At 44.0% G+C, this 24,255-nt stretch overlaps 1 protein-coding gene and 1 long non-coding RNA gene across 10 annotated transcripts in view; one reads left to right on the top strand and one right to left on the bottom strand.

The window, feature by feature from the left end:
- The window catches only part of LOC147007300 (uncharacterized), a 29,712-nt gene extending 6,086 nt beyond the window's left edge, over positions 1-23,626 (top strand). The window contains exon 3 of one of the 3 annotated variants that reach the window (XR_015054280.1): positions 23,310-23,626. This is a non-coding gene — a long non-coding RNA (uncharacterized LOC147007300). Of the gene's footprint in view, positions 1-230; positions 739-2,594; positions 2,722-23,309 lie in introns of those variants that run through there. The other 2 variants (XR_015054282.1, XR_015054281.1) reach the window with 2 other exon arrangements.
- Positions 1,202-21,041, bottom strand: LOC147007301 (uncharacterized). 7 transcript variants are annotated; one of them, XM_085867384.1, is made up of 11 exons: positions 20,029-21,041; positions 19,296-19,382; positions 18,856-18,945; positions 18,526-18,564; positions 17,966-18,014; positions 15,943-16,169; positions 15,750-15,806; positions 11,263-11,382; positions 10,978-11,089; positions 5,667-10,259; positions 1,202-5,361 (listed from the first exon to the last, which is right to left on the bottom strand). In XM_085867384.1, exons 1-10 carry the CDS (start codon positions 20,764-20,766, stop codon positions 10,213-10,215), a joined length of 1,566 nt encoding a protein of 521 aa, XP_085723510.1. In that variant the 5' UTR covers positions 20,767-21,041; the 3' UTR covers positions 1,202-5,361; positions 5,667-10,212. The 7 variants fall into 7 exon arrangements, with proteins under 7 accessions (XP_085723510.1, XP_085723509.1, XP_085723511.1 ...); XM_085867386.1 differs by lacking the exons at positions 1,202-5,361; positions 5,667-10,259 and adding an exon at positions 12,705-12,933 and having other exon boundaries at positions 15,943-16,013; positions 16,104-16,169; XM_085867383.1 differs by having other exon boundaries at positions 1,202-10,259.
- Positions 23,627-24,255: the final 629 nt, after the last annotated feature.

Here is a 24,255-nt window from a genome sequence, read left to right as displayed (position 1 = left end):
GAAAAGGGTTGTTGAAATTTACCAAAATACCCAGATTTCAATCATGTACTCCGTCAGAGTTCCCTCAGGACACATGTAAAGTTTTGAGCTGCTCAGTTTCATGGTTTTGGAGTTATGGAGGAGACTCACATACACTTATTATTCTTCATGTTAATGACTTTCAAAAGTCATCTGACATCGAGTCATTTATATTATTCACTGACAATTCAAATATTTTCTGATCACACCAGGGTTGACCCGACTCAATTTCTTGGCTTGTTCATTGATCCTAATTTATCAACAAAAGGATATTCCAACAATCGACACAAGTTTCTCTCACCAAATGTTTGTGCAACAAACAAGTTGAAGGGTTTTTCTCAGTACATGTGTTCCCTGTCATATTCTACCCTTATTTTACCTTCTTTAAACTGTATAATTTTATCTTGGGTGGGTCAATGTATCAAATACCCACAGGGAGAGAATTTTATTGATTCAAAACTGAGCACTCAGAATTGTTACTAACACTGGTTTTCATTCTCATACTGATGTGTTATTTCTCAGAAATAAGGTTTTGAAAGTTGATGATTTGTTCCATTCAAATTTCGGTAATCTCATGTTTCAATTGAATACTGATATGTTACCTCATGCCACGGAATCTTGATCAACCAGAAACAACCAAATTCACTCTAATCCAACAAGACAGAGTAATCACCCTCATTTACCTTTCACCACAACTGTTTTCTCACAAAAATCTCTTGTGTTCACAAAACCCAAATTCTGAAATGAAGACTTTTATTGTTATTGCTGCTGATGCTCTTTGAATGTGCGTTTCTTTGCATCCATTGGAATGTAATACTTTGGCCTCTTTCACGATTACTTCGGCTCTATTTTCGAGATATTGTTAGGGACGTCGCTTCTGGATAACTCCAAGAGAGTGACATATTCCGAGAAACCACAAACGTCGACTGCAACCCTCAACTCGGGCTGGATCCTCACACCCAAAGTGGGTTTACCGTACCAGTGAATCAAACGTGGCAGATTGGGAATCGTGCCTGTGACGATGCGGTATCGTGCCTGTGACGATGCGGTCGTTAGTTTGGATGCGTGAACCAATGCTGCATGCTGCCGTACGTGGGCTCCCATTACCATTGGGAACTCAGACCAATGTTGCCCACTGGGAATGCTATTCGGACCAACGCAATGCAGGATAAATCAGGACACATTCAACACTTCAATAATTTATTCCACAGCAAGCAAGGAAATGTAAAGAGCGGAAAATTACGGGTGGAATGATTAAAGGAATGCAGAGTACAAATGCGAAGGAGAGCAAATGGTAGGGGGGATTGTTACCTAAAAATGGTGAAGGAAATCAAACATGACATGAAAAGAGGTTGAACACGTATAAAACACATGTAAAGCACATTATACACACATATACATTTTTCCCTTACCCGCTACCGATCATACCCGACCCCGGAGCACTTGTACACAATGACTTAACACAGAACTACAATACTGGATCAAGGAGGAAGACACAGAGAGATTGGGTTGAGGGGGAAAGAGAAAGTTGGGGTTGGAAAAAAAAAAGTTTGAGGGACTTTGTCGAGCCTTCACTCCCCCTGAGATCACTCCTTTTGGAGCTATCTTGCCCAAACTCGCACCTCATGTCTGCCCTTGCAACTGAGCCCCATTGGTCTGCGGTCCCGAGTCGGAACCTGTCCGGCCAGTGTGATGTTCTGCGGCCTCAGGACAGCTCGTTCCATGTAAATATTGGCAGGCTCTGATGTTTGGAAGGCAGCGCTGGAAAATACGGCACTGGGGCGATATGAGTAAAACTATGTGGAAATGAAGACGTGACATGGGAGAGAAACTGGTGTGAGGTTTGAAAATCTGCTCTGGTGGAACAAAACGAAAAGTGGAAAATATCTCTGGGAACAGGCTCTCAAAACTCTGATCTGTCTCGGGCATTTGTGGAGGCAAGAGATTTTGCCACCGATCTCGGTTTGGACCCCGCTCCTATAGTCCTGGGGCTGAGGCGGGTCCTGTGTGCAATCATATGTCCCCTATACTAATTTTGACTCTTGATCCTTGTAGGGGACCCCGAGGAGATTGAAAAAAACTTGGGTTGACATTCCAAATGTGGGGCAGAAAGGTGTAATTCAAGATGGCGTCCAAGATGGCCACTGCGTCATTATTACCAGGATAACTCCATGTGGAATTGTCCTCGAGTGATAAATTTCGTGTCTTTTCCTGGGTTTTTGGGGTCAAGGAATCCATTAAAATCATTTGCAGGGTTAAAAAAAGTACAGGAGAACGGTGAAATCCAAAATGGCCGCCGCACCCTTTCATCTTGACTGTTATGGTTCAGAATTGAGGTAGAGGAATAAATTTGGTGTCTTTATACGAGTTTTAGGGGTCAAGCATTTCACTCAAAACAATAAATTTGCACAAAAAAACAATGGATCATTGTTAATTTCAGTACATGGGCTCAAATTGATTATCCAACAATTCGTAAAATGATGCAACTGGACAAGATAGAGTGCCTAAGAAGTTGACTGGTGTCTCGTCACATTTCATTTGTAACAGACCAACTAATATTTACCTCTCTTTTTCAGGCATTGAATGAAATGGAAGGGATTCCAATGAAGAGGCGCCGCTCAGAATTTGCTGATGTTGACATCAAGAAGTGTATTATTTGTCAGATTGACACCAAAGAATCAACATGCAGCAACGCAGAGGCTCAGATGAAAGTCCTGGAGGCTGCTAGAATACGTAACGACTTGGTTGCAAGGAGGCCAGAGCAAGTCGATCATGAACAGTTTGTCTATCATGTGAACAACAAATGTTATAAATCGTACACCCTCAAAAAGACACTGATTAAACTTGAAGAAGAGCCGTCCAAAGCGGTGGGAGAGCCGGAAGAACCGGAAGGAGTTGAACTGGTCCCAAACCCATCTGTGAGCCGAGCAACCCAAACCAGAATTGCACCACGAGCTCCTCCATCTACTGATATACCGGCTTCTGAAAGGAAATGTACGGTGTGTGCGAATGTAAAGATAAAAGGAGACCGACAGAAATTCAGGATTTGTGAAGATGTACGCGCAGAAAAGTTACTAAAGGCTGTGGTATTCTTTCAAGATGAAGTATACTATCGGACAAGTGACCTGCAAGATGTTCACTCCGTCTTTGGATCAGATATATATTGTCACAAAAACTGCATCCGAAATTATCTTATGAGGTACGACCGTGCGAAAAGTAAATGTGACGCACCATCCAATAGTTCAGCAAAAAATAAATGTTTTGCAAGGTTGTTCGAGAACATTGATTTCGCATTGAAAGGTGGAAAGGTTTCGCCTTAAGCGACCTCCGTAACAATGTTCATGGATTAATCGATTCCCAGGAAACGTTTTCGAACAGAGACATTCGACTTTTTCTTGAAAGTCACTAAAGCCAAGAATTGAACATTTCCAGGCCTACAGAAGCAAATAAGTGTGCCATGGTTTTCTTCAACGCCAGTCCTGCAGACATGGCTGACGTCATTCGGTCAAGCAATCCCATCACTCAATGTGCATCAACTATTAGGCATGCTCTTTTGGACTTGAATTTTGATTTGCAAGACAAGTTTTGCGATTCTGTTGATCTGCAGGACTCCTGGGATAATATGAATATCCCAGATGAGTTAATGACTTGTTTGTGTGTGTTACTAAATTATAATAGAAATGATCTTGAATGCAGCGTGAGTAGCAATAACAACTCTCCATTGCGCGATGATGACGATACCTCTGATGAAGAAACTAGTTGTAACGGCAATGCTCATTCACCAAAACTGAGGAAACGAAAGTTTTCCAGGTTCTGTACTTCATGGTCCATAATGGTAGATGCAGGACACCACTCCATCTGATGTGCACAGAAAGAATCCACGCAACACGCAAGAGCAAAACACTCATCACCTCTCGAAACGATTTAGGAATATCAGTGAGTTACGATGAAATTCTCCGGTATCAGACTGATTTGGCAGACTTAGTTTGCACAAATGGAACTGATGATGTTCCTTTGCCAAGCCATCTTAATCCAGAGAAATTCACCACTGCCACATTTGATAATTTTGATCACGAGGAGGCCACGCTATCGGGTCTGGGTGGTACTCATGACACTGTTTCGGTTTTATATCAGGACAAATCAGATGGTGTTCAAAGGAAGCCACGAATTTTGGAAACTGGTGTAGTTCATGGTCCAAAATCATTTCAGAAGACACTAAAATGTCAAGAGCTAAAGGACTTCTTCAAACCAACAAAGAAGGGAGAGATACCCAGTGACTATTTCGTAAGTAACTCGACATTAAGTGAAGGATGTGGTACGGAAGGAAAAGATCTTGCTTGGTCACCAGCCCGGATGAATTTGTCAAATATAGAAGAAGGTTTAATCAAACAGGACTGCGATGAACAACAAATGCCATGCTGGAGTGCCTTCAACTCAGTTGTCACTGATGACAAACTTCCTGAAAGGATCGTTGGCTTCTTGCCAATTCTACCACACCCGGTCACAGAATACAACATAGTGTATACCGCTCTTAAAAATTTTCAGAACGTCTTGGGACAGCTAAGTCAGAACCACTTGGCTGCAGCGTGCGATGAAGGTGTCTACAGAATCGCATGAGAGATTATGTTGTGGCGCCAAGGAGAATTCAAGGACTTGACTCTTTGCCTGGGATCGTTTCATTTACTTAAGATTTACCTTGGTTGCATCGGAAAGTATCTTCGTGGTAGTGGTGCTGAGAGTATATGGATCGAAAATGAAATATTTGGTCCAAATTCGACCCAGGCTGTCTTGGGAGGTTCACATTATGTTCGATCCCTAGAAGGCATGACTCTCCTTTCAGAGGCTATGGAGAGACTCCAATGGAGTGCATTCTTTGAGAAGCATGGCGTAGAGAAATATGTGGAGCCGCTCAAGTTGCTTTGAGAAATGAAGCAAGAGGTGTCTGCAAAGAACAAGTTGAGAAGAAAGGAGCTCCTTAACGCTTTCCTTGGACTATCGGGAGACCTGTTTGAGGATTTCAAGGAGTTTAAAAGGGAAAGGAAGGCAGAAAGCAAAACATTCTTCCACTGGGTTAGGTTTATTGAAATGGTTCGGTTTGCACATGACCTTGTGAGGGCTGACATAGAAGGCGACTGGCATCTGCACCTGCAATCAGTTTAAGCAGTATTGCCATATTTCGCCGTCTTTGACTCGATCGACTATCTGTGGTGGTGTTCTCTCTACCTGGAGGACATTAAAAAACTACCAGAGAATGCACCAGTTGTCCATGACAATTTCATGGCTGGGCGTTTTGTTGTGAAACGTTCTTCCATCCCATTCTCTGCTGTTGCTGCCGACATGTGTCTGGAACAGACAATCAACCGCTCATCTAAGACAAGTGGGGGAATCATTGGCAATACGAAACGGAAAGAATTCGTAACAAGATGGAACATCATTCACCATGAATTGATGGCGGTAAATCAAACCTTTCGTGAAGTCACAGGTGTACAGTTGAACAATACAGAACTTACTGTCAATTATTCATTCAGTCGTTGGCAAACACAATAAAATGAATGCAAAGTAGACAAGATGATCGCATACATCCTGAATTATGAAAATCCATTCGAGGTGAAGCAAACAACTGAACTGAAACTTCATAACTTTCTCACCAGAGCTATCATGCCAGATGAGATTCAAGATAGTCCATTGTCTGTTCAAGAAACCGGTCTGAATTTATACAACACGTTCAGAAAGGAGCGCCTGGTGGAGAAGACAAAACGACTGAGTGACACAATCAACAGGAACAATGTTAAGACATTCGCAAGTGCTGAGGGAAAGAAAGCATCAGCCCCAAAAAGGAAACAGAAGCAGGACAAGAAGGAGTTCGGTGTTGCGCAGAAGCAACTGGACATTGTCAGGGTCCGTGGGAATGATGCCCAAGAGGTTTTCACGTATGATCTGGTCAAAACTAGTTACTTATTTAGTGATGAGGATGGACTCATGAAAAAACCGACAAAACATGAGCTTGTGAAAGAACTTGAATCAAATATTACAGCAGGTGACAACATCGCTCTGATGCATTGGACGGATATGCCAACCGGAGACATTGTCGATGTTATGGCTTATGTGCGAAAGCTGAAAACTTCCTCCATGAATACCTTCGGAGAATTGTGCAAGCAATTGCTGAGCATGATCCTCGGGGTTTGCAAAAATGCTTCCCACATTGACTTTATCTTCGATTCGTGCATGGAAGGATCAGTGAAAGAAAGTGAACGATGAAGACGAACTCAGAAACCCCCAGTCTTGTACAGTAACATCACACGAGAAAGCAAGTTACCAAGAGATATGGATAGTCTCTGGTCATCTGCAGCAAACAAAGCCAAACTAGAACAGCTCATGAAAGTATGGCTGATTGGCCACTTTACTGCAGAATCCGTAGATGTTCACATTGTAGTGAGTCGGATAGTGGGAGACGAAACCTCAACACAAACCCAGTCGATCAGGAATGGGATAGTGAGCCAACACCCAGAACTGGATTCGGACCATGAAGAGGCTGATATCCGGATCATCCCACATGCTCTTCATGCCGTCAGAAGTAATTGCACACGGATTGTAATTCTCTCGAGCGATACTGATGTGTTCGTAGTTGCAATGTATTTCTATCATATTTTCACAGCAAATGGACTCCGTGAACTTTGGCTCAGAGGGGGAGTTGGAGACAGGACAAGATTTATCCCTCTGCATGTAATAGCTGACAAGGTTGGAAGACCAATGTGTGAAGTCCTTCCCGCGATGCATGCACTAATTGGTTGTGACATTACTAACAAATTTGGCACGAAAGCTGCTGGTATCAAGGCAGAACCTGTTCTGTACCTAAAGGACTTTGGAAGGACACAGAGAAATGTGCAGGCCTGTGTGCACAATGCCGAGAAATACCTGGTCCAAGTGTTGAAAGGAGGAAATCATGGCATTGAAACGATGGATTGTTTACGTTACAACATGTACCATCACAAGAAAGTCGATGACAATTATTGACCTTCCCCCAACCAGCTATGCCACGGAAGGTCATATTCATAGGGCATTCTATATGACCTATATGCAAGTCAAATGTTTCGGAGATTTTTCGCTAAACCCTCAAGACTATGGGTTTATGATAGAAAACGAATGTCTCGGACCAATGAAATACCATCGTCATTTGCCTGAAGAAGTAGCTTTAAAATGTAACTGTGTGAAATGTGCCACTCGCTTCTGTCCTTGCAGACAAAGAAAAGTTCGATGCTGCATATTCTGTTAATGCCAGGCAAACAATCAGAGCAGCCAATGCAAAAACCCTAACGGGGTTATTCCAACTAAGTCGGTGCGGTTTGTGCAAATTATAAGCAACGTAATAGTCGGAGGTTTGATGCCCACTGTATACCAAACTGATCGAGTTATTTAAACAGTTTTGGATTCATGAATAATGTGTACTGCATTGTGCATGGTAAATAATGGTGCTCAGGATTTATTGGTATAAATTTAAATGTTACTAAAGTCTCATTCAATGTAAAACACGTTTCTTATTTCTTCTACGTATAGTCCTGAGGGGGGTCCTGTGTGCATTCATTTGTCCCCTAATTTCGACCCTTGATCCTTGTAGGGGACCTGTGTCCTGGTCAATTAGAGCCCCTGTAGTGGAATTAACGATTATCCATTGTTGCTTCTGCAAATTGATTGGTCTGAGTGAAATGCTTGACCCCTAAAACCCATATTGAAACACAATTTATTATTCTAGCTTAATTCTGAACCATGACAGGTGAGATGAAAGGGCGCGGCGGCCATATTGGTGGCCATTTTGGATTTCACCGTTATCCCGTACTTTTTTTAACCCTGCAAATGATTTTAATGGATTCCTTGACCACAAAAACCAAGGTAAAGACATGAAATTTATCACTCGAGGACAATTCCACATGGAGTTATACTGGTTATAATGACGCAGCGGCCATCTTGAATTACACCTTTCTGACCCACATCCGGAATGTCAACCCAAGTTTTTTTCAATCTCCAAGGAGTCCCATCCAAGGATCAAGAGTCAAAATTAGGGGACATATGATTGCACACAGGACCCCCCTCAGCCCCAGGACTATCAGGACAGCTCGTTCCATGTAAATATTGGCAGGCTTTGATGTTTGGAAGGCAGTGCTGGAAAATACGGCACTGGGGCGATATGAGTAAAATTATGTGGAAATGAAGACGTGACATGGGAGAGAAATTGGTGTGAGGTTTCGAAAATCTGCTCTGGTGGAATAAAACGAAAAGTGGAAAATATCTCTGGGAACAGGCTCTCAAAACTCTGATCTGTCTCGGGAATTTGTGGAGGCGAGAGATTTTGCCACCGATCTGGGTTTGTACCCCGCCCCTACCCCTCAGTGGCTGTTTTCCATTGGCCTTGCGGTGTTGCATTGATGTCTCGCGAAGGGGCGGGTGCATGAAGGGGTCGAAACAATCTCTACCTGAGCGACTTCTGTCTCTACTTACGCCGGGCATCGCCATTATTCTGCTACCATGTGAGCAAATGAGTGAAAGGGTTTGTGAGCAGGCGAGCAATGAACGTGACTGGTGAGTAATGGAAGGGATAGAAAGATAGACATAGTGAGGTAGATCGAAAGAGGGAAAAGGAACAGACACTTATGCTGCTTACACACACACACAATGCATATTGATCACAATGATACGATTTTGTTTCCTCGAAACAGAATAATAAATAAATAAATAATATCTATGTGTGTGTGCTTCCTTTCCCTCGGGGGGGGGGGGGGAGGGGGTGCACGAAGTCCAACCTCGGCCCACATCCGTCCTACGACCCCCACCTCTCCATTCAGCCTCTTCCGAGGCTGTTTAAGCCTCCTCCATTCCTCTTTTTCTCCCGCTCTTTCTTCCCCCTTATTTTGCACAACTCCCCCTCCTCTCACCCTGTTTTTGTTTACAATCGCATTCCTATGCTGAAAAAAAAGAAAAACTAATGCGTTGCGAAACTCTGGCTTGCAATTCTACCTGAAACATCACTTATACTTCACATTCGGATTCTGTACATTTGTGGAGAAAAAGTTGAGTTGACCAGGTGGGCACTCTTCTGCTCATTTAAAGTGCAGAGTTATTTTTAGTGGCTCCCCACAGTCTGACATCAACACCTGCCGGTAAGCTTGACAGCACTCCTCAGTTTGAAGGGTTCAAATACTTACACTGGGACCACATGGCCACTCAACATGACGTGAGTCCTTCGACCCATGTGGCCCACATTTGAATAATAGGAACGGTAATATTCACTTCACCGTCAATGGCAACATATTGGTGAGACCACGTGGCCACTCAACGTGGAAGTCTTCTTGGTCCATGTGGCCCACTTGAATGAACAAAAGGAATGATGGTCTTCGCTTTGCGGTGAATTGCAACATATTGGTGGTGGGACCATGTGGCTGCAGAATGTGGGATTCTTCTTGGTCCACGTGGCCCACTTCCATGAACAAAAAGCATGGGTCGTCTTGCAGCAATGGTGAGTCTTCGACGTCCTTTTATTGGCCTTTTTATTGCAGAAGGCCCGGAAACTGTGAACTTGGCTCGACCTCCTTTTATTGGCCTTTTTATTGCAGAAGGCCCGGAAACTGTGAACTTGGCTCGATGTCCTTGTATTGGCCTTTTTATTGCAGAAGGCCCGGAAACTGTGAACTTGGCTCAATGTCCTTGTCTTGGCCTTTTTATTGCAGAAGGCCCGCAAACTGAACTTGGCTCGACGTCCTTGTATTGGCCTTTTTATTGCAGAAGGCCCGGAAACTGTGAACTTGGCTCGATGTCCTTGTCTTGGCCTTTTTATTGCAGAAGGCCCGGAAACTGTGAACTTGGCTCGATGTCCTTGTATTGGCCTTTTTATTGCAGAAGGCCCGGAAACTGTGAACTTGGCTCTCAATGGAAGGGGGGAGGTGGGCGAGAAATTCAGACATGCATGGTGTCAAGGAGGAACATTCATGACCGTAATATTTCAACAATTGCTTTTACTTTTCAACATTCTCACGAAGATGGTTTTCAGTCACTAATTTTACCCACCGTTGCAAGTGTCGGCATTTCTCCATAATGATGGTCCGAGCTCTCTCTTTTGCTCCTGTTCAACTTTTAACAAATGGCAAAGCCTTCAACTGCAGCTTGATGGAGTACTGCTCTCGTGTCTGGGCTGGTACCCCTGCCTCACTCCTTGCTGAGGACGCCAAGTCTTTCCACATCATTGGAATGTCCTACGATGAAACCGAGTCGAAAAACCATCCATCCGGTGGGACCAATTTGTGACACGAAGGGCATCCGACAAAAACAGGTCCAAGAAATATAAATCAAGGCAGCAATCCACACACAAACACCAATTGGATCAAACACCAAACACCAAAACATGGTCAGTATCAATTGAGGATGTTTAACACTCAAGTTGAACAGGAAGTTACAGTTACTTCAGTCATGATGTTGGTAAATGAGAAACCCTGAAAGAATGCAGGTGAAAAACGAAAAATAAGGAAGGCAGTGGTGATCAAGTACAAGTTTCGGGAGAGTTCTTGGTTCCCATGGGATGGCCCAATTGCTTCAGATTTGACATCCCATAATTGCCCAAACTTGCACTCCCCCACAGTTCACGCCATTGTTGACAGGGAAAGTAGATGCCAAAGCAAAAGGAAAGTCGGCCTTATTTACAACTCCATCACAGACAAAATGAAATGCACAGGCTTCATCCTGGCCCATCATTAGTCGGCCCAATCCAACTGCTGATGTTTTGAGACTGAGGTGACTCGAAAATTGCTCCCATCATCGTAAGGGGAATGATGCACACCACGTGGCCAAGCCCAGGCCAAATTATTGTTGATCCATGAATAATGAGCAGAATAAATAACAGGAACTGGCTCATGAGGTTCACGAGAATCAGTGGATGTTAAACAGCAGAACCACAGTCCAGCAGAGAACCAGTACCTTTAGATGTGCACAGACGTTTGACTGGTCTTGCATCCGTGCTCTCGGAGTCACGGGAACTTTTCTTCACACCAGGTGTCCTCTTGTTTATCCATGGATGCACGAGGATCTCCTTCAAGGAAAAACAACTCGGTCCATCCAGAATCTTGAGTAATTACCATCACACGCCATCTCATTTGGCCAAGAACCACTCAGTCCCACAATAGTGAACTTCCACAGTCCTGTTCGAACTTTTGGTAAATCAAATAAAATATCCAAAGTAGAAGCTGCCCTGTTATCACACACCTTCATTGAGATCCTCTTTGTTGGATCGACACAGAGCATGGATTTTAAGAGCTCAGCGCACTGGGACCCAGCAGAAGAGGGAGGTTTGTAGTGAAACGGCCGATTCTTGCATCCGACGTCCTGCAAAGAGACAGATCTGCAAAATTCACTGATTCATTCACAAAGCAGGTGCACACAACACGTTCACCAAGCAGGTGCCCACAACATTTTCACCAAGCAGGTGCACACAACATTTTCACCAAGCAGGTGCCCACAACATTTTCACCAAGCAGGCGTACACAACACTTTCATCTCAAAGTGAACTCAAAGGATACGTTCTGTGTTTTTCAATCCAAACTTTATATCAAGAGTTTTTATTACATCGTCTCAGGATGATGGGGTCTCACAGGGTGGCCGAGAGGTTTGCCCACTTGCCTTGAAGCCGTTTCGCCTGGCTTTGAATCCAAACCCACGGAACCAAATATAAACTGTCACCCTGGTGTTTCACAAGCACAGTGATTCATCAATGTGTGTACCCTCCCTCGGGTAGAAGGAAACTGGGTGTCCCATCTGCCGACATTAGTTGGTGAACGTTAAACACCTCACAGTGTCCTTCGTGAAGAGTAGGCGAGCTGTCACCGGCACCATGAAGGTATAACAAATTCGTGCCCAAACTCTGTCTGGCAAGGCAATGGCAAACCACCCAATTTTACCCAAGCCAAAAAACTGCTTCCCCATCACTGACACTGTAAGAGGGTTTGGCACATCCAAATCTGAATCTGAAGGCTCATAGAGAAGCAGTCACACATATTCTGTGCGTGCTTGCAGACACAAACATGAGACAACATTGGACTTGAATACAGTCCAAAGCACAACGGGTCCCAGCGACGCCATCTTGTGACCTCACTTTTCTCTCCGCAGACAGAAGGGGCAATAAGGGATAAATACGATCCCCCACCTCCCATCGATACCAACACATCGGGTCTGTCGCAGCTTTATCCTTCAAGTGTTGATCGTAAGGCAAAGAAGCAACATGTCTGAGGTTTTCATCTTCAGTATGACTGGGCCATTGTTGGATTCGAACCAACGACCTCTTGGACAATCCAACCACAATGATTTGAGCCTATTCACTCCAAAATTCATATTGTTTATGGAAATTGTAATTATTTTAATCATTTTTACATTCTTACTTTGCCAAGGATGGGAAAAACCAAGCAGTGAACAAAATGTACAACCCGACTGTCTGACGATGGCAATGATGTGATCCCGTGAAATGATTGTTTCTGAAAACAAGAAACGTTTTTCTTCTTTCAACCTTGTTCATGATTTCTCTGGTCTGTGTTGATGTGAAATCTGATGAAGATACTCATATCTATGAAAGAACACTGCATCGACATTCACATCGATCATGAACACTAAGATCGTCACGAAGGTTCGGTCGATTGTAAGGAGGAAACACTCACCTTGATCGTCTCCCACGAGTATGGGAAATATCGGTCTATCAACAAGTGCAGGACAACCCCAAGAGCCCACACGTCGACCGCAGGACCATTGTAGCCCTCGGGGCAGTGCAGCCATGTAGCCAGGTGTTCCCCTTATCCCAAACACGACTGCTCCAGGTTCAAACACACATGAAAGTCCAAAGTCGACGACCTTAAGGACTCCGAGGTCGTTGTACAAGATGTTTGCGAGCTGTTGGATGGATGGAAGAGTAAAATGGAAGCGTGGAAGATAAGTTATCATTTTCACCAGGTAATGTTACGTGTGCTTTACACAACTCATGTCCCTATTCCGATGAAAAGGACGATCTTCATTTACTTGAAACAACATGAAATGTATTTAACAAAACATGGATCATCACCGTAACAGCAAACAGCCACACCACGTGATCAATGAACCTTTTCAGCATCTCATCAGCTGATCCATTTCAAAATAGTTGAAGTACATTGAGTGGGACAAATACAAGGATGAACGTTTCAACAAAATATCTACTTATTGTACGTACGAGAATTAACATTTTACAATCACTTCAATAAAATACCTCATGAGATCGTGAGGTGATACGGCATCAGAGAGAAAATGATGGACATGATGAAAGCACGGATCACAATTCCATGTCGTGTGTGGAAACTGAAAATGGACCGATCGACCTTTTTGATATATTCACAGGAGTTACACAAGGCTGTATTCTATCACCCTTCCTGTTCTGATTGTCATGGACTTGATCATGAAAAGTTCACTGTGTAAACAATCATGGGGTACTTGTTGGTGGAACAACACTCCCTCAACAGATCGAGATTTGCAGTTTCCCCTCAACTCCAGATCTGTCAGCTGACTTACAATCATCAGTAAGGTCATTGAATCCATCACCACATTTGATGTGAAATCATTTCTTTTCTCGAACAACCTCATCTCATATCACCAATATGGATTCAGACCAGGTCACTCCACCTTGGACATGTTGCCACCTTGATGCAGTACAAACTCTTGGAGTATGTCTTTCAATCCAGACAAATCTCACACTCTCACTCTCGATCTCTCTCTGAATGGATCGTCTGACAAACCGCCCCATCGATTTTCTTCCCAATCCTCTTGGGGAAGTTCAGTCATTCAAACTGCTGGGTCTCCCTGTCAGCCACGATCTCTCTTGGGCAAAACTCATTTGACTGTTGGCTGGGCATCCTCCGTCGTGCAAAGTCCGAACTTGGCACACCTGAACTCCTATCAAACTACAAGGCCTTCATCCACAGGTTGAGGCAGTACTGCTCTCCTCTTTGGGCTGGTTCCACAGCTTCACATCTTGTTGAGCTTGACGCCGTGGAAACCAAGGCCTTCAAGATCATTGCAATCTCCCGTGATGAAGTTGAGTCTCTGTGCCTGTCACTTTGTCATCGCAGACAGGTCGCTGGTCTATTTGTCTTGCATCCTCTGCTTTGTCACCTTCCCCTCTCCACAACGCTCCCCCCCGCATGTTTCTGCTGGGCACACGCGGTCCACCATTGATCCCCATCTGGTGAAACTCCCAGAATGCAGGATCACTGCTCAGTTACACTCATTCGTTCCTCTTTCTTCCCACTTGTGGAACCAACTGCCACATTCTCTTAAATCTCATAATTCCCTCCACGTCTTCAAAGAGCCGTTCAACACCATCTCAGATCATCCCCCCATCGAAAACCGTGATCTTTTCTACCCTTGCTAACACTCACACTGCACCACACTGCACCACACTCCACCACACCCTAATCCTTCCTCCTTCCAAATTCCCGATTTCCCTCCTCAGAGTTTCCTTCTGGTATCCATCTTGTCCAACACATGCATCCTCTTCTCCACCTCATTTCTCCCCACATCCATTGCTTGTCCATCCAATCTGCCTCGATACTGGCCTTCAACTCTGCTGTTGGTGTCCCAACCCCCTTCTCAACTGTTGATTTTGTCCTGTTGTGTCCTGATCCATTCAGCGTTCTTGTAACAGCTTTTTCATGAGCCTCGACTTTGTAAAATGCAAACAACCAACCAAATGTGAACCACAGCCAGTAACAGCTGAAACTGATAATCTCAATTTATTGGCACTCAACACCGGGATAAACATGAGTGATGATAAGATCAAGATCACGTGTTTTGGGTCATGGGCAAATTCTCCAAAAATAAAAGTTGGAGAAAAGACCCTGAAAAATGTGAAATTATTTCCATATTTGGCATTGTGATTTGTGGTGAGGAGGGAAACAAGGTACACATTGGAAAAGCATGTTCACCTTTCAGGAATCTGAACAAGATCTGGATCAATCACATAATCTCTCTTACACGAAAGAGAAGACAAGCTGATATATTGGTAGTTGGCCTCCTTTCTAAAATCGCCCAAATGAGGTGAGAACTCACTGGGTTCCTGCGTTTAATACGTTAACATCACCTTCAATCTCGAAACAACATCCCGACAAATACACCCTTCATTGTTATTCGTGTTTCCCATTTCTGCCTCACACTGGTTGTTGCTCCAGCCCTCAATCAACAACCAATTTGTGATCTTTCCGAAACAAGTATAAGTATCTTCACCGACTGTTGTTGCCTGAATTCACCTGGAACATGTGTAAGTCTGTTCACCTTCTGTTGTTACCTGAATTCACCCGCACCATGTGGAGGTATCTTCACGCAATGATGTAACCTGAATTCACCCGCAACATGTGAAAGTATCTTCACCCCCTGACGTCATCTGATTTCAATGCTGCACGAGGTTTCACCGATCCTTGTTACAGTAACTATGAGCTTGACTAGTGAATTGCTATCAATGTGTACCAAGGTCAACAAGGTCTCTGAGAGTGCTCAGTCTCCTTGTTATGTTCATCTTCATTCAAACCAGTTCAAATGAGACAATTCCAGAAAAAACTTTCCTTCATTTCCAACACATTTTCCTGTTTCCCCAAAGAAAAACTTCTCCCTTCTGTGATAGTGTTTCACTGATGTCCCGCGATGACAACATCATCATGAGGTTTTTATGTTCAGCTTTGTTTTACCTTGATGTCCCCGTGCATGATGTTGTTGCTATGGATGTAACTGAGTGCAGACGCTGCCTGGAAGGAAAGCACTGAATTAACGGGTTGTTATGCAAATTGGAGTTTCCAACAAATGTTGTTCATTTGAAAAATCCTGATTTTAAACCACACGTTGAACTTCACGAAGAATGACGTCAGTACAGGCTCAGCTCACCTGGAAAATGATGGGACGTATCTTCTCCTCTGTCATTGGTGCATGATGTTGCCGATAATCCAACAGACTACCTGTGTGGATAAGTTGCCATGAGTGAGTGAAATGATCAGATTTGATCACAGGTACACACCTTCGGAACAGAAGATTGATTAAAAACATACCACCATGTGCGAGTTCCAGGACCATGAACATCATCTCCTCGGTCTTGTTAATGTCATAAACTTGAACTACATGGGGATGACAGAGTGCAGGAGAAAGAATCATCAGAACTAAAATGCAGAAATAAAAACAAATCCTCATTATGATAACTACATCTGTTGAGTGAGGAGGAGGTTCAAATGTGACACGGTGAGGCCTTTGACTGGCTTTCCGTCACATGACTGATGTAGTTTAACTGTGGAGAGCTACCCACGTCTACTCAGCATGAAGTTCCACATAAATAGTGATCTGAACATTCCTCGTGCTGGGAACGTAGTTTGTGTACATTCAATGGATGATCTCAGGGGTCCATAGATCCGGGACACCATCCATGATCATGAGTGTGATGTAGTTGGGGTAAGTTGTTTTCACTGGGAGTGTGATGGAGTTGGTTAACTCTTTATTCCATCTCGTTTCTGACTGATCGATTTTCTGAAGCAAACATTATCTTCCATTCATTATATCGGGAAATAAAAGGCACAATCTCATGTTTCCCCATCTTAGTTTCACCACTAAATGAATACAATTAATTTTTTTTATTTCCAGAGTCAAGGCTCATGGAAGAGCGAGAACACTGAACAGATCAGGAGACAACAGAACAAAAGGAACGAGAGAGACAGACACACTTATAGTGGGGTTGAAAAACAAAATAGGGGGAGATTGGGACAAGCAATGGGTGTGGGGCGGTCGCATTGGGTGGACAGGATGGAACCAGAAACACTCTCAGTTCGGAAAAAAAACTGTAAATTTGGAAGGAGTTGGAGGGGGGGGGGCATTAAATGGGGTTGAAATTGTCATGTTTTTGGATGTAATGAGGGAGGGGGGCTTATCTGAAATGGTGATAACAGCTGTCTTGAAGAGTTGGAGGGAAGAATAATATTGGGTAGAATGTGGTGTTTGGTTGCACAGGTGGAAGAAAGAGGAACGAATGAGTGGAGATGAGCAGTGATCCTGGATTTTGGAAGTTTCACAAGAAGGGGATTGATGGTGGACTTTGCCTGCCCAGCAGAGACCTCGGGTCGAGGGGTAAAGGTTGGGGAAGCACGGAAAGAGCAGAGGTTGCAAGATCAGACAAGAAAAGATCGGCCGTAGAGATAGAGAAACCACCTAACTGTCTGCGACAGGAAAGTGATCGGCCCACAAAGAAGATTCCAATGATCCTGAAGGTCTTGGTTTCCATGGCGTTGACCTGAGTAAAGTGTGAGGTTGGGGAGCCAACCCAAAGGAGAGAGTATGTGCTCCATCAAGCTGCGGATGAGAGTCTTGTCGTTTAATAGGAGTTCAGGTGTACCAAGGAAGGTGTACTAACCCTCACAGCACAGCCTTGTATGACGTAGGATGCCCAGTCAGTGGCTGGCCTTGGAGACCAACTTTGGAATGTGGTTTGCCGAAGAAAGATCATTGCTGATTGTGAGACCGAGGAGTTTGAATGATTGAACTTCCTGAAGAGGATTATTGTTGAGAAGGTCGATGTGAGGGTTCACCAGACGGTCCTTTCGGAAATTCAGTGGATGCACCGTGCTGAAAATTCCGCACATTGAAAGACCATTTGGCCCATTGTATCCCTGCTGTATCCGTGTCCTAACATGTCACCGATAGGTATTGTGAATGAAAGAGTTAACCCCATGCAGGTAATCTGACCATGCCACGAGCACAAGATGGCCTACTTTTTGGAAAGATTTCCAGGGTCCTCAACCCACCATATTCAAATGAAGGAAAACAAACCTTTTCAGTGAATAACAGAAATAATACAAACAAAGCATCATGATTTAACATCATCACGATGAAAGAACAATTTATCATTTAAAATGAAATGCTCACTTACTGATGTTTGGATGATGCAAGGAAGAAATGATGGAAGCTTCTTTTGAAAACTGCAACGAGAGAGAGAGAGAGAGAGAGAAAGAGAGAAAGAGAGAAAGAGAGAAAGAGAGAAAGAGAGAAAGAGAGAAAGAGAGAAAGAGAGAAAGAGAGAAAGAGAGAGAGAGAGACAGAGACAGAGACAGAGACAGAGACAGAGACAGAGACAGAGACAGAAGAGAGAATATAAAGTGACGACATGTGGGGTACAATGTATGAGTCCAGGTAGTCCCCAAAACCGAGATTTTAACCTCATAAATACATTTCAGGACTGAATACTCTCTTGAGACAAAGTTTAATGATATTCCATATTCTCAGGAATATTCCTTATTGAAGTTAAAATATTTTTATTTTTGTGATGTTGAGGGTAAAGATGACGTTTTAATTGGTCCCAGTAACACCTGTTTACTTTGTTAATCTGTTTACTTTCGACCAACAGGTGGAAATCATGAACGAACCTTTCAGGTCAAGTCACATTTCGCTGTGATTTGCACTCTAACCCCAAATGGCATGAAATAAACTCACTTTCTCAAAGTCGTTCTTCAAGGAAATTTTAATTGCCACCTGGAAGAGAAACAGACAGGTAAAAGTTGATCATTAACTTGTGATGCAGTTCCAGGTGCACAGGTGTGAGTCAGACCATTTACATCAATTTTCATCTCACAAGCATCGTGCTCACCTTCACAAAACATGCAGACCAATATGGTAACATACTTATCAAAGGTAGAAGGGGAACATCCAATCACATCATCAGGCTCCATCAGCAAAAGGAAAAGTTCAGATTTCAGGGAAAAGAGATGAGTTTCCATCCATCCATCCATTGGGACCATACTCTGTGCAGAGCGTTGGTTCTACCTCAGCAGTCTCCTTGGCTGTTGGGCATAATCCTGGATGGGTGGCCACTCCGACACAGGATACCAGCAAGCTGGCACTCATTTTGCCGACCTCACAAGGATGACAGGCAGAATCAACCCCACCTGTTATTAATTCAACAGCCAAGTGGGTTTTGAACTCAGGATGCTTCAGATCCCAAGTTCACCACATGAACCATTTAGCCAACACCAAGCATACACAAGTGTATAAATACACGAAGAGGATAAACAAGGTAATTGAGGTGAATTTTACCACATTTACACTCATTTACATGAACTTCACATGTTGGAGGAAACTTTAAGGGAGCGAATTGAGATTTAATGAATTAATTTACAGATGGAGGTACAGGTAGAGGAAAACCTTTTCATGTTCACCTTTATGAACCCTGACCACAACCCTGAAAGCACGACACCTTTCCGTACCTCATCACCACACAAGGTGTTCCTCGCTTTGTAAACTGCTCCCTGACCTCCTTCACCGAGCTTTCTGATGACGTCATACTTCTCGATCTGAACAACAATACAAATTGAGAAAACGTCATGTTTCATTCGAAGATCAGAGAAAGAATACATCAAGATCTTTAAACAAGATGTTTCTCAGTATCGTTATTTCACCTTACCAATCGAGTGACTTCATCACAAACCTCACAACGAAAATTTACAAATAAAAGGTGAGGATCTGCTCACATCTCGGAACTCAACTGCAGGGGACATGATATTGATCGGTGGAATAAAGTGGGTTTTTAACTTCAACCAACACGTCCCTTCTCCATGACAAAAAAATAGGACCGCTTGTCCCGAAGCTCACCTGCATAAGGAGCAACAGGCACTCAAATCCCCCTCAGACCCCCCTCACACCCTGATTATTTTTATGTTGTGAACAATAATTGGTCCATCACGGGTGATGAAGGTTGTGTTCAGTTTCATCGAAATTGTGTGGGTCGTTTCGGAGAAACCCCTCGAAGACCCCATTAACAAGCCACACGTTTCATCAAAATCCAATGTTTGGTTCAAGCGATAGTGACCGAAGTGTTTACGAATTGACGAACTCAATGACACTCACTCACGCACTCACAGACACTGATGAATCGCATATGCTCACTGGTCGAAAGTGCAGGTGATCTTTAAAAGAGATAACACTTAACATCTCGCTTACCTGGAGAGGGATATCCAGAGGCAAGGAAGATGAGGAACTGTGTTCCAAACTCTGTTCTGGAGACTGTGGAGATGAAGAATTTCTCTCCCACCTCGACTCCACATGTGATTGAGAGGGGGGATTGTTGGACCACCTCAATTCCACCCATGATGGAGATGGGGAATTGTCAGCCAACATCGCATACAGACGTGATAGAGATGAGGGATTGTTAGACCACCTCAATTCCTCCCGTGATGGAAATGGGGGATTGTTGGACCACCTCAATTCCTCCCGTGATGGAGATGGGGGATTGTTGGACCACCTCAATTTCTCCCGTGATGGAGACGGGGGATTGTTGGACCACCTCAATTCCTCCCGTGATGGAGATGGGGGATTGTTGGACGCCCTTGATTCCACCCGAGATGGAGATGAGGAATTGTAAGACAACCTCACACATGGAGGTGATGGAGATGCGGCATTGTTGGACCACCTCAATTCCACACGTGATGGAGATGAGGGATTGTTGTCAAAGCTCAACTGATGTTTATGTCCAAAATTAGAATCCATTGCTCTTAAAAGACACTTTATATCAGCAAAAGGCGAAAGAACAAAGTCTGATCGATCGCTGTAAATCACCAAACTGAAACGACGTGAAAAGGTTCGTTTTGTTTTTGAAAATAACGGGTCTGGTTGATCACGTGGTTCGACTTGACCAATCAGGTGGCTTGGCGAGTTGCCACAGAAAAACGTTTGAAACATGATTCGATTGGAAGAACGTCAAACGAAGTTAGTGAGGTTTGTGTTGAGATTAAATATACAACAAGCAAATGGTAAAAGTTATGTAACCCGACGGTGTCAATGTATGTTTATTCTGTGATTCGCAACGTCTTGGAAATACAGGAAGTGTTCGCGCATGCGCACGAACAAGATGACCTCGTGACGGAATGACGTGTTGTCGGACTCTCCAGATCACGTGACCAATCCCGCCGATCAGTTCGCGCATTTCAGTCATCGAGACGCGACACAAGACGACATTTTGAAGATTTAACCTTCATTAATTGTGAAGTTATAAACAAGTTGTGAAGTGAAGTTGGATATTTGGGGTAAAGACGAAGCTTTCCAAATTTACAGATGACATAAAAGTTGGAGGTGAGGTGGGTCTCGGAGGGGATGGTGATGAGATACAGGAAAGTATTGATACTTGAATAGATTGTCACATGTAATTTAACCTGAGCGAGTGTGAGGTGTTGGGGATGGGAAAGAACAATGAAAATAGAGATTACAGGACAAGAGGGGTCATTTTGGATTGTGTCACACAGGAGAAGGATCTGGGGCTGGTAATAGATATGGGAGGTAATCAGGCAGCTCCAGGTGGAGAAAATAGGGGTTTAGGTTGTATTTAGAGGGGGATCAATTATAAATCAAAGAGGTGGTGTTAACATTGTGCAGGAATTTAGTGAGGGTCACATCGAGAATATTGTGTGTAGTTCTGGTCACCACAGTTCTGGGAGGACATGGATGCCACAGAGAGGGTTCAGTGAAGGATGACAAGATTGATTCCGGGCCGAGTTCGACTCAGCCACGAGGATTGGGTGAAGGAGACAGGGATTTATCCACGAGAAAGCAGGAGGTTACGAGGAGATATGACAGAGATGTTTAACATAATGAAAGGTACAGAGACTCAGAGACCCAGTGCAGCTGCTTCATGCATTGATCGCCATCACAGACACGAGGCTCGTGGTCCGTTTCTCACGACTCAACCAAGAACCAAAGTTCAGCGTCTTGCTTCACCGTGGGAGACAAATCTCCTCAACACAAGCACAAGAATCGTGCCCCCTCTTCGTGCGTCGAGGGAAAGGCAGCCATGAAGCCCTGTTCTTACAGGCCATCTCACAAACCCCATTATGTTTCGACCACGTCCGTTCCTTCCCTCAACTCAACTCTGCCTCGTACGTGCGCTTACCCTGAACTCCACTCTCCAACAATGTGCAACCAACCCCACTTCTTCGACGTCACACCGAACCATCGTTCGCCTCCGGGGCATGGCCTGCTCGCACGAAACTGGGGAAGGCAAGGCTTCTGAAATCACGTGCATCAATCATCAGCCTCGGGGGCGTGAGTTTGCACGCCATCACGCTTGGAGGGGGGCCTTCTGCCTGCTCCGCACGTTTGCTTGTTTCCCATCATGGTTTTGGAAATAAAAAAATCAGGAAAAGTCACAGGGGGGCAACCATATTCTGGGGAAGCTTATTCTAAAACCCGAGCTGATTATCACCTTTCCATAAACCCCACCTTTCATGGCTTCACGCTGTGACGACCAAGGCATTTAGATCATTGGTTTCTCCCGGGGTGAGGCTGAGTCTATGGGCCTCTCACTCTCTCACTGCAGGCAGGTCATTGGTCTTTCTGTCTTCTACCATCTCCTCTCCGGTCTCACACCCCCCCCACCCCCGCTCTGTCTGTGATAGGTTCCCCTCCCCCCCTACCATATTTCTGCAAGTCGCTTAAGTGATGCCAGCAACCCCCTTCTGGTAAAACTCTTAAAATCACTGCTCACCTTCACTCTTTCATTCCTCTTTTTCCCCGCCTTTGGAATACACTCCCACACTCTTTCAATCCAATTCTTCCCTCCAGGTCTTCAAAACAGATGTTCACCACCACCTCGTGTCTTCCCCCATCGAAAACCACAATCTTTTCTACCCCCATTAATCCACCCGAAACACACCTTCAAATTTCCTGCCTTCCTTCCTGAAAGTCCCCCCCCCCGCCACCCCATGTGGTGACACGTACTAATGAAGCTCACAATTTCCTTACTTAATTACATTGACATGTCTCCCACACGTCACCGTACAAACAACCCAATTCAATCCTAAATTCTCCATTAAATTCTTCCATCGACCCCACAACCGAAACAAAATATGATGATAAAAAAGATGATCTTTATCGGACGTTTTTCGAGTTTATCTTTGTCGAAACTACATTTATCACAAGTATCCACCACCCACTTTTAATACTTAATCTTTGCTTCTCATAAAGAAATGAAAATCCCAGAGGGTTTATTTTCATCGGTTAATTTTCAGTAAAAACATGAAATGAAGAGGAAATCAAAGAGTTTTCAAATAAATTGAACCAAGAATTTTCACAGAAAGATTTGTTTTCTGATCTAATTGTTGTTGAATATTCATCGATGGCCCAACTCATTTGGTCTGCATTAGGTTCAGACAATTTAAAAAGGGAAAAGATTTCAATGAGCACAGAATCGACTTGTGTTTTTAGGGAAGATCCATTTTTTGTGTTTGCAGCTGGATGCACTTCCTGGAGCAAGCTTGCAAGAAGCAGAAGCTACATGGCTGCTCCGACCACTTCGAGAAGTGGCAGGGCCCACGCTGTCCGCATCACAATGAAAAAAAAAAAGTCATGAGGATCATGTTTTCAAACTGAAAATGTCACTTCCAGGTATTGCCCACAGCTTCAATCTCCTCACATACTATCATTGCACCTTTTTCTACCCCGTTTCCAGTGCCCCACTCCGTTTCTTGCTGCGGTCACATTTACCTTTGAATTTTCTTCACAGCTCAGAGCAAAATGGAAGTTGTGTATCTGTTGGTTGTATTGTAAATCGAGCAGCGCTGTGGCGAGCTATACCTGTCAACACAGCTGAAGGCCCTGTCACACCTTGACGATTTAGCCAACGTATGCCTGACGTATGCAGAATTGGGCTAAAACGCTGGCACACGTCGAATACGTTATGGGTAAGTTTGCATGCGTCATAGTACGCTGGCATACGTCGTAGTTCTCCGAGCAGTTAGACAAATTTTCCATGCTTGAAATTTCCCGACGTATGCCAGCGAAAAACTCGCACGTTCTGCATAACGCTGGCATAAGTTGTCGGCACGTTACGCGATCATTGACACACGTCGACACACGTAACTTGTAAGTTACTCATAAGTCGAAACACGTCGAGGTAATGTTTAGCGTACCCGAAACTTATTTCTAACCAATGAGTAACGTGTTCGAGGCACTTTACGCGATCGTTGACACAAGTCGACACACGTTACTTGTTAGGTACTCGTATGTCGAAACGCGTTAAGGTAATGGTTAGTGTCAGTGTTCCAGACTCCCTGTTTTTTGTTTTTTCTTCGGTATGACAGTGATGTTGACACTTCGATTTCTTGTGCGGTTTCAATATAATATAATTAAAAGGCTGCCGCTCAACGATTTAAATCATAACCGCACTCAAAATCGAAG

This window comes from Eptatretus burgeri, unplaced genomic scaffold, assembly GCF_056783735.1.
Source record: "Eptatretus burgeri isolate ZD-2024b unplaced genomic scaffold, Ebu_testis_v1 Ebu_testis_scaffold_339, whole genome shotgun sequence".
NCBI classification, from domain to species: Eukaryota; Metazoa; Chordata; class Myxini; order Myxiniformes; family Myxinidae; genus Eptatretus; species Eptatretus burgeri.
This window is presented reverse-complemented; position numbering and strand designations above follow the sequence as displayed.

Coding starts and splice junctions, on each gene's coding strand:
- LOC147007301 (XM_085867382.1), bottom strand. CDS start 20,766: ATGTTTCAAACGTTTTTCTGTGGCAACTCGCCAAGCCACCTGATTGGT. Junction 18,565..18,855: donor CAGCCAAGGAGACTGCTGAG/GTAGAACCAACG, acceptor TTTCTCTTCCAG/GTGGCAATTAAAATTTCCTT. Junction 15,807..15,942: donor TACGTCCCATCATTTTCCAG/GTGAGCTGAGCC, acceptor CTTTCCTTCCAG/GCAGCGTCTGCACTCAGTTA.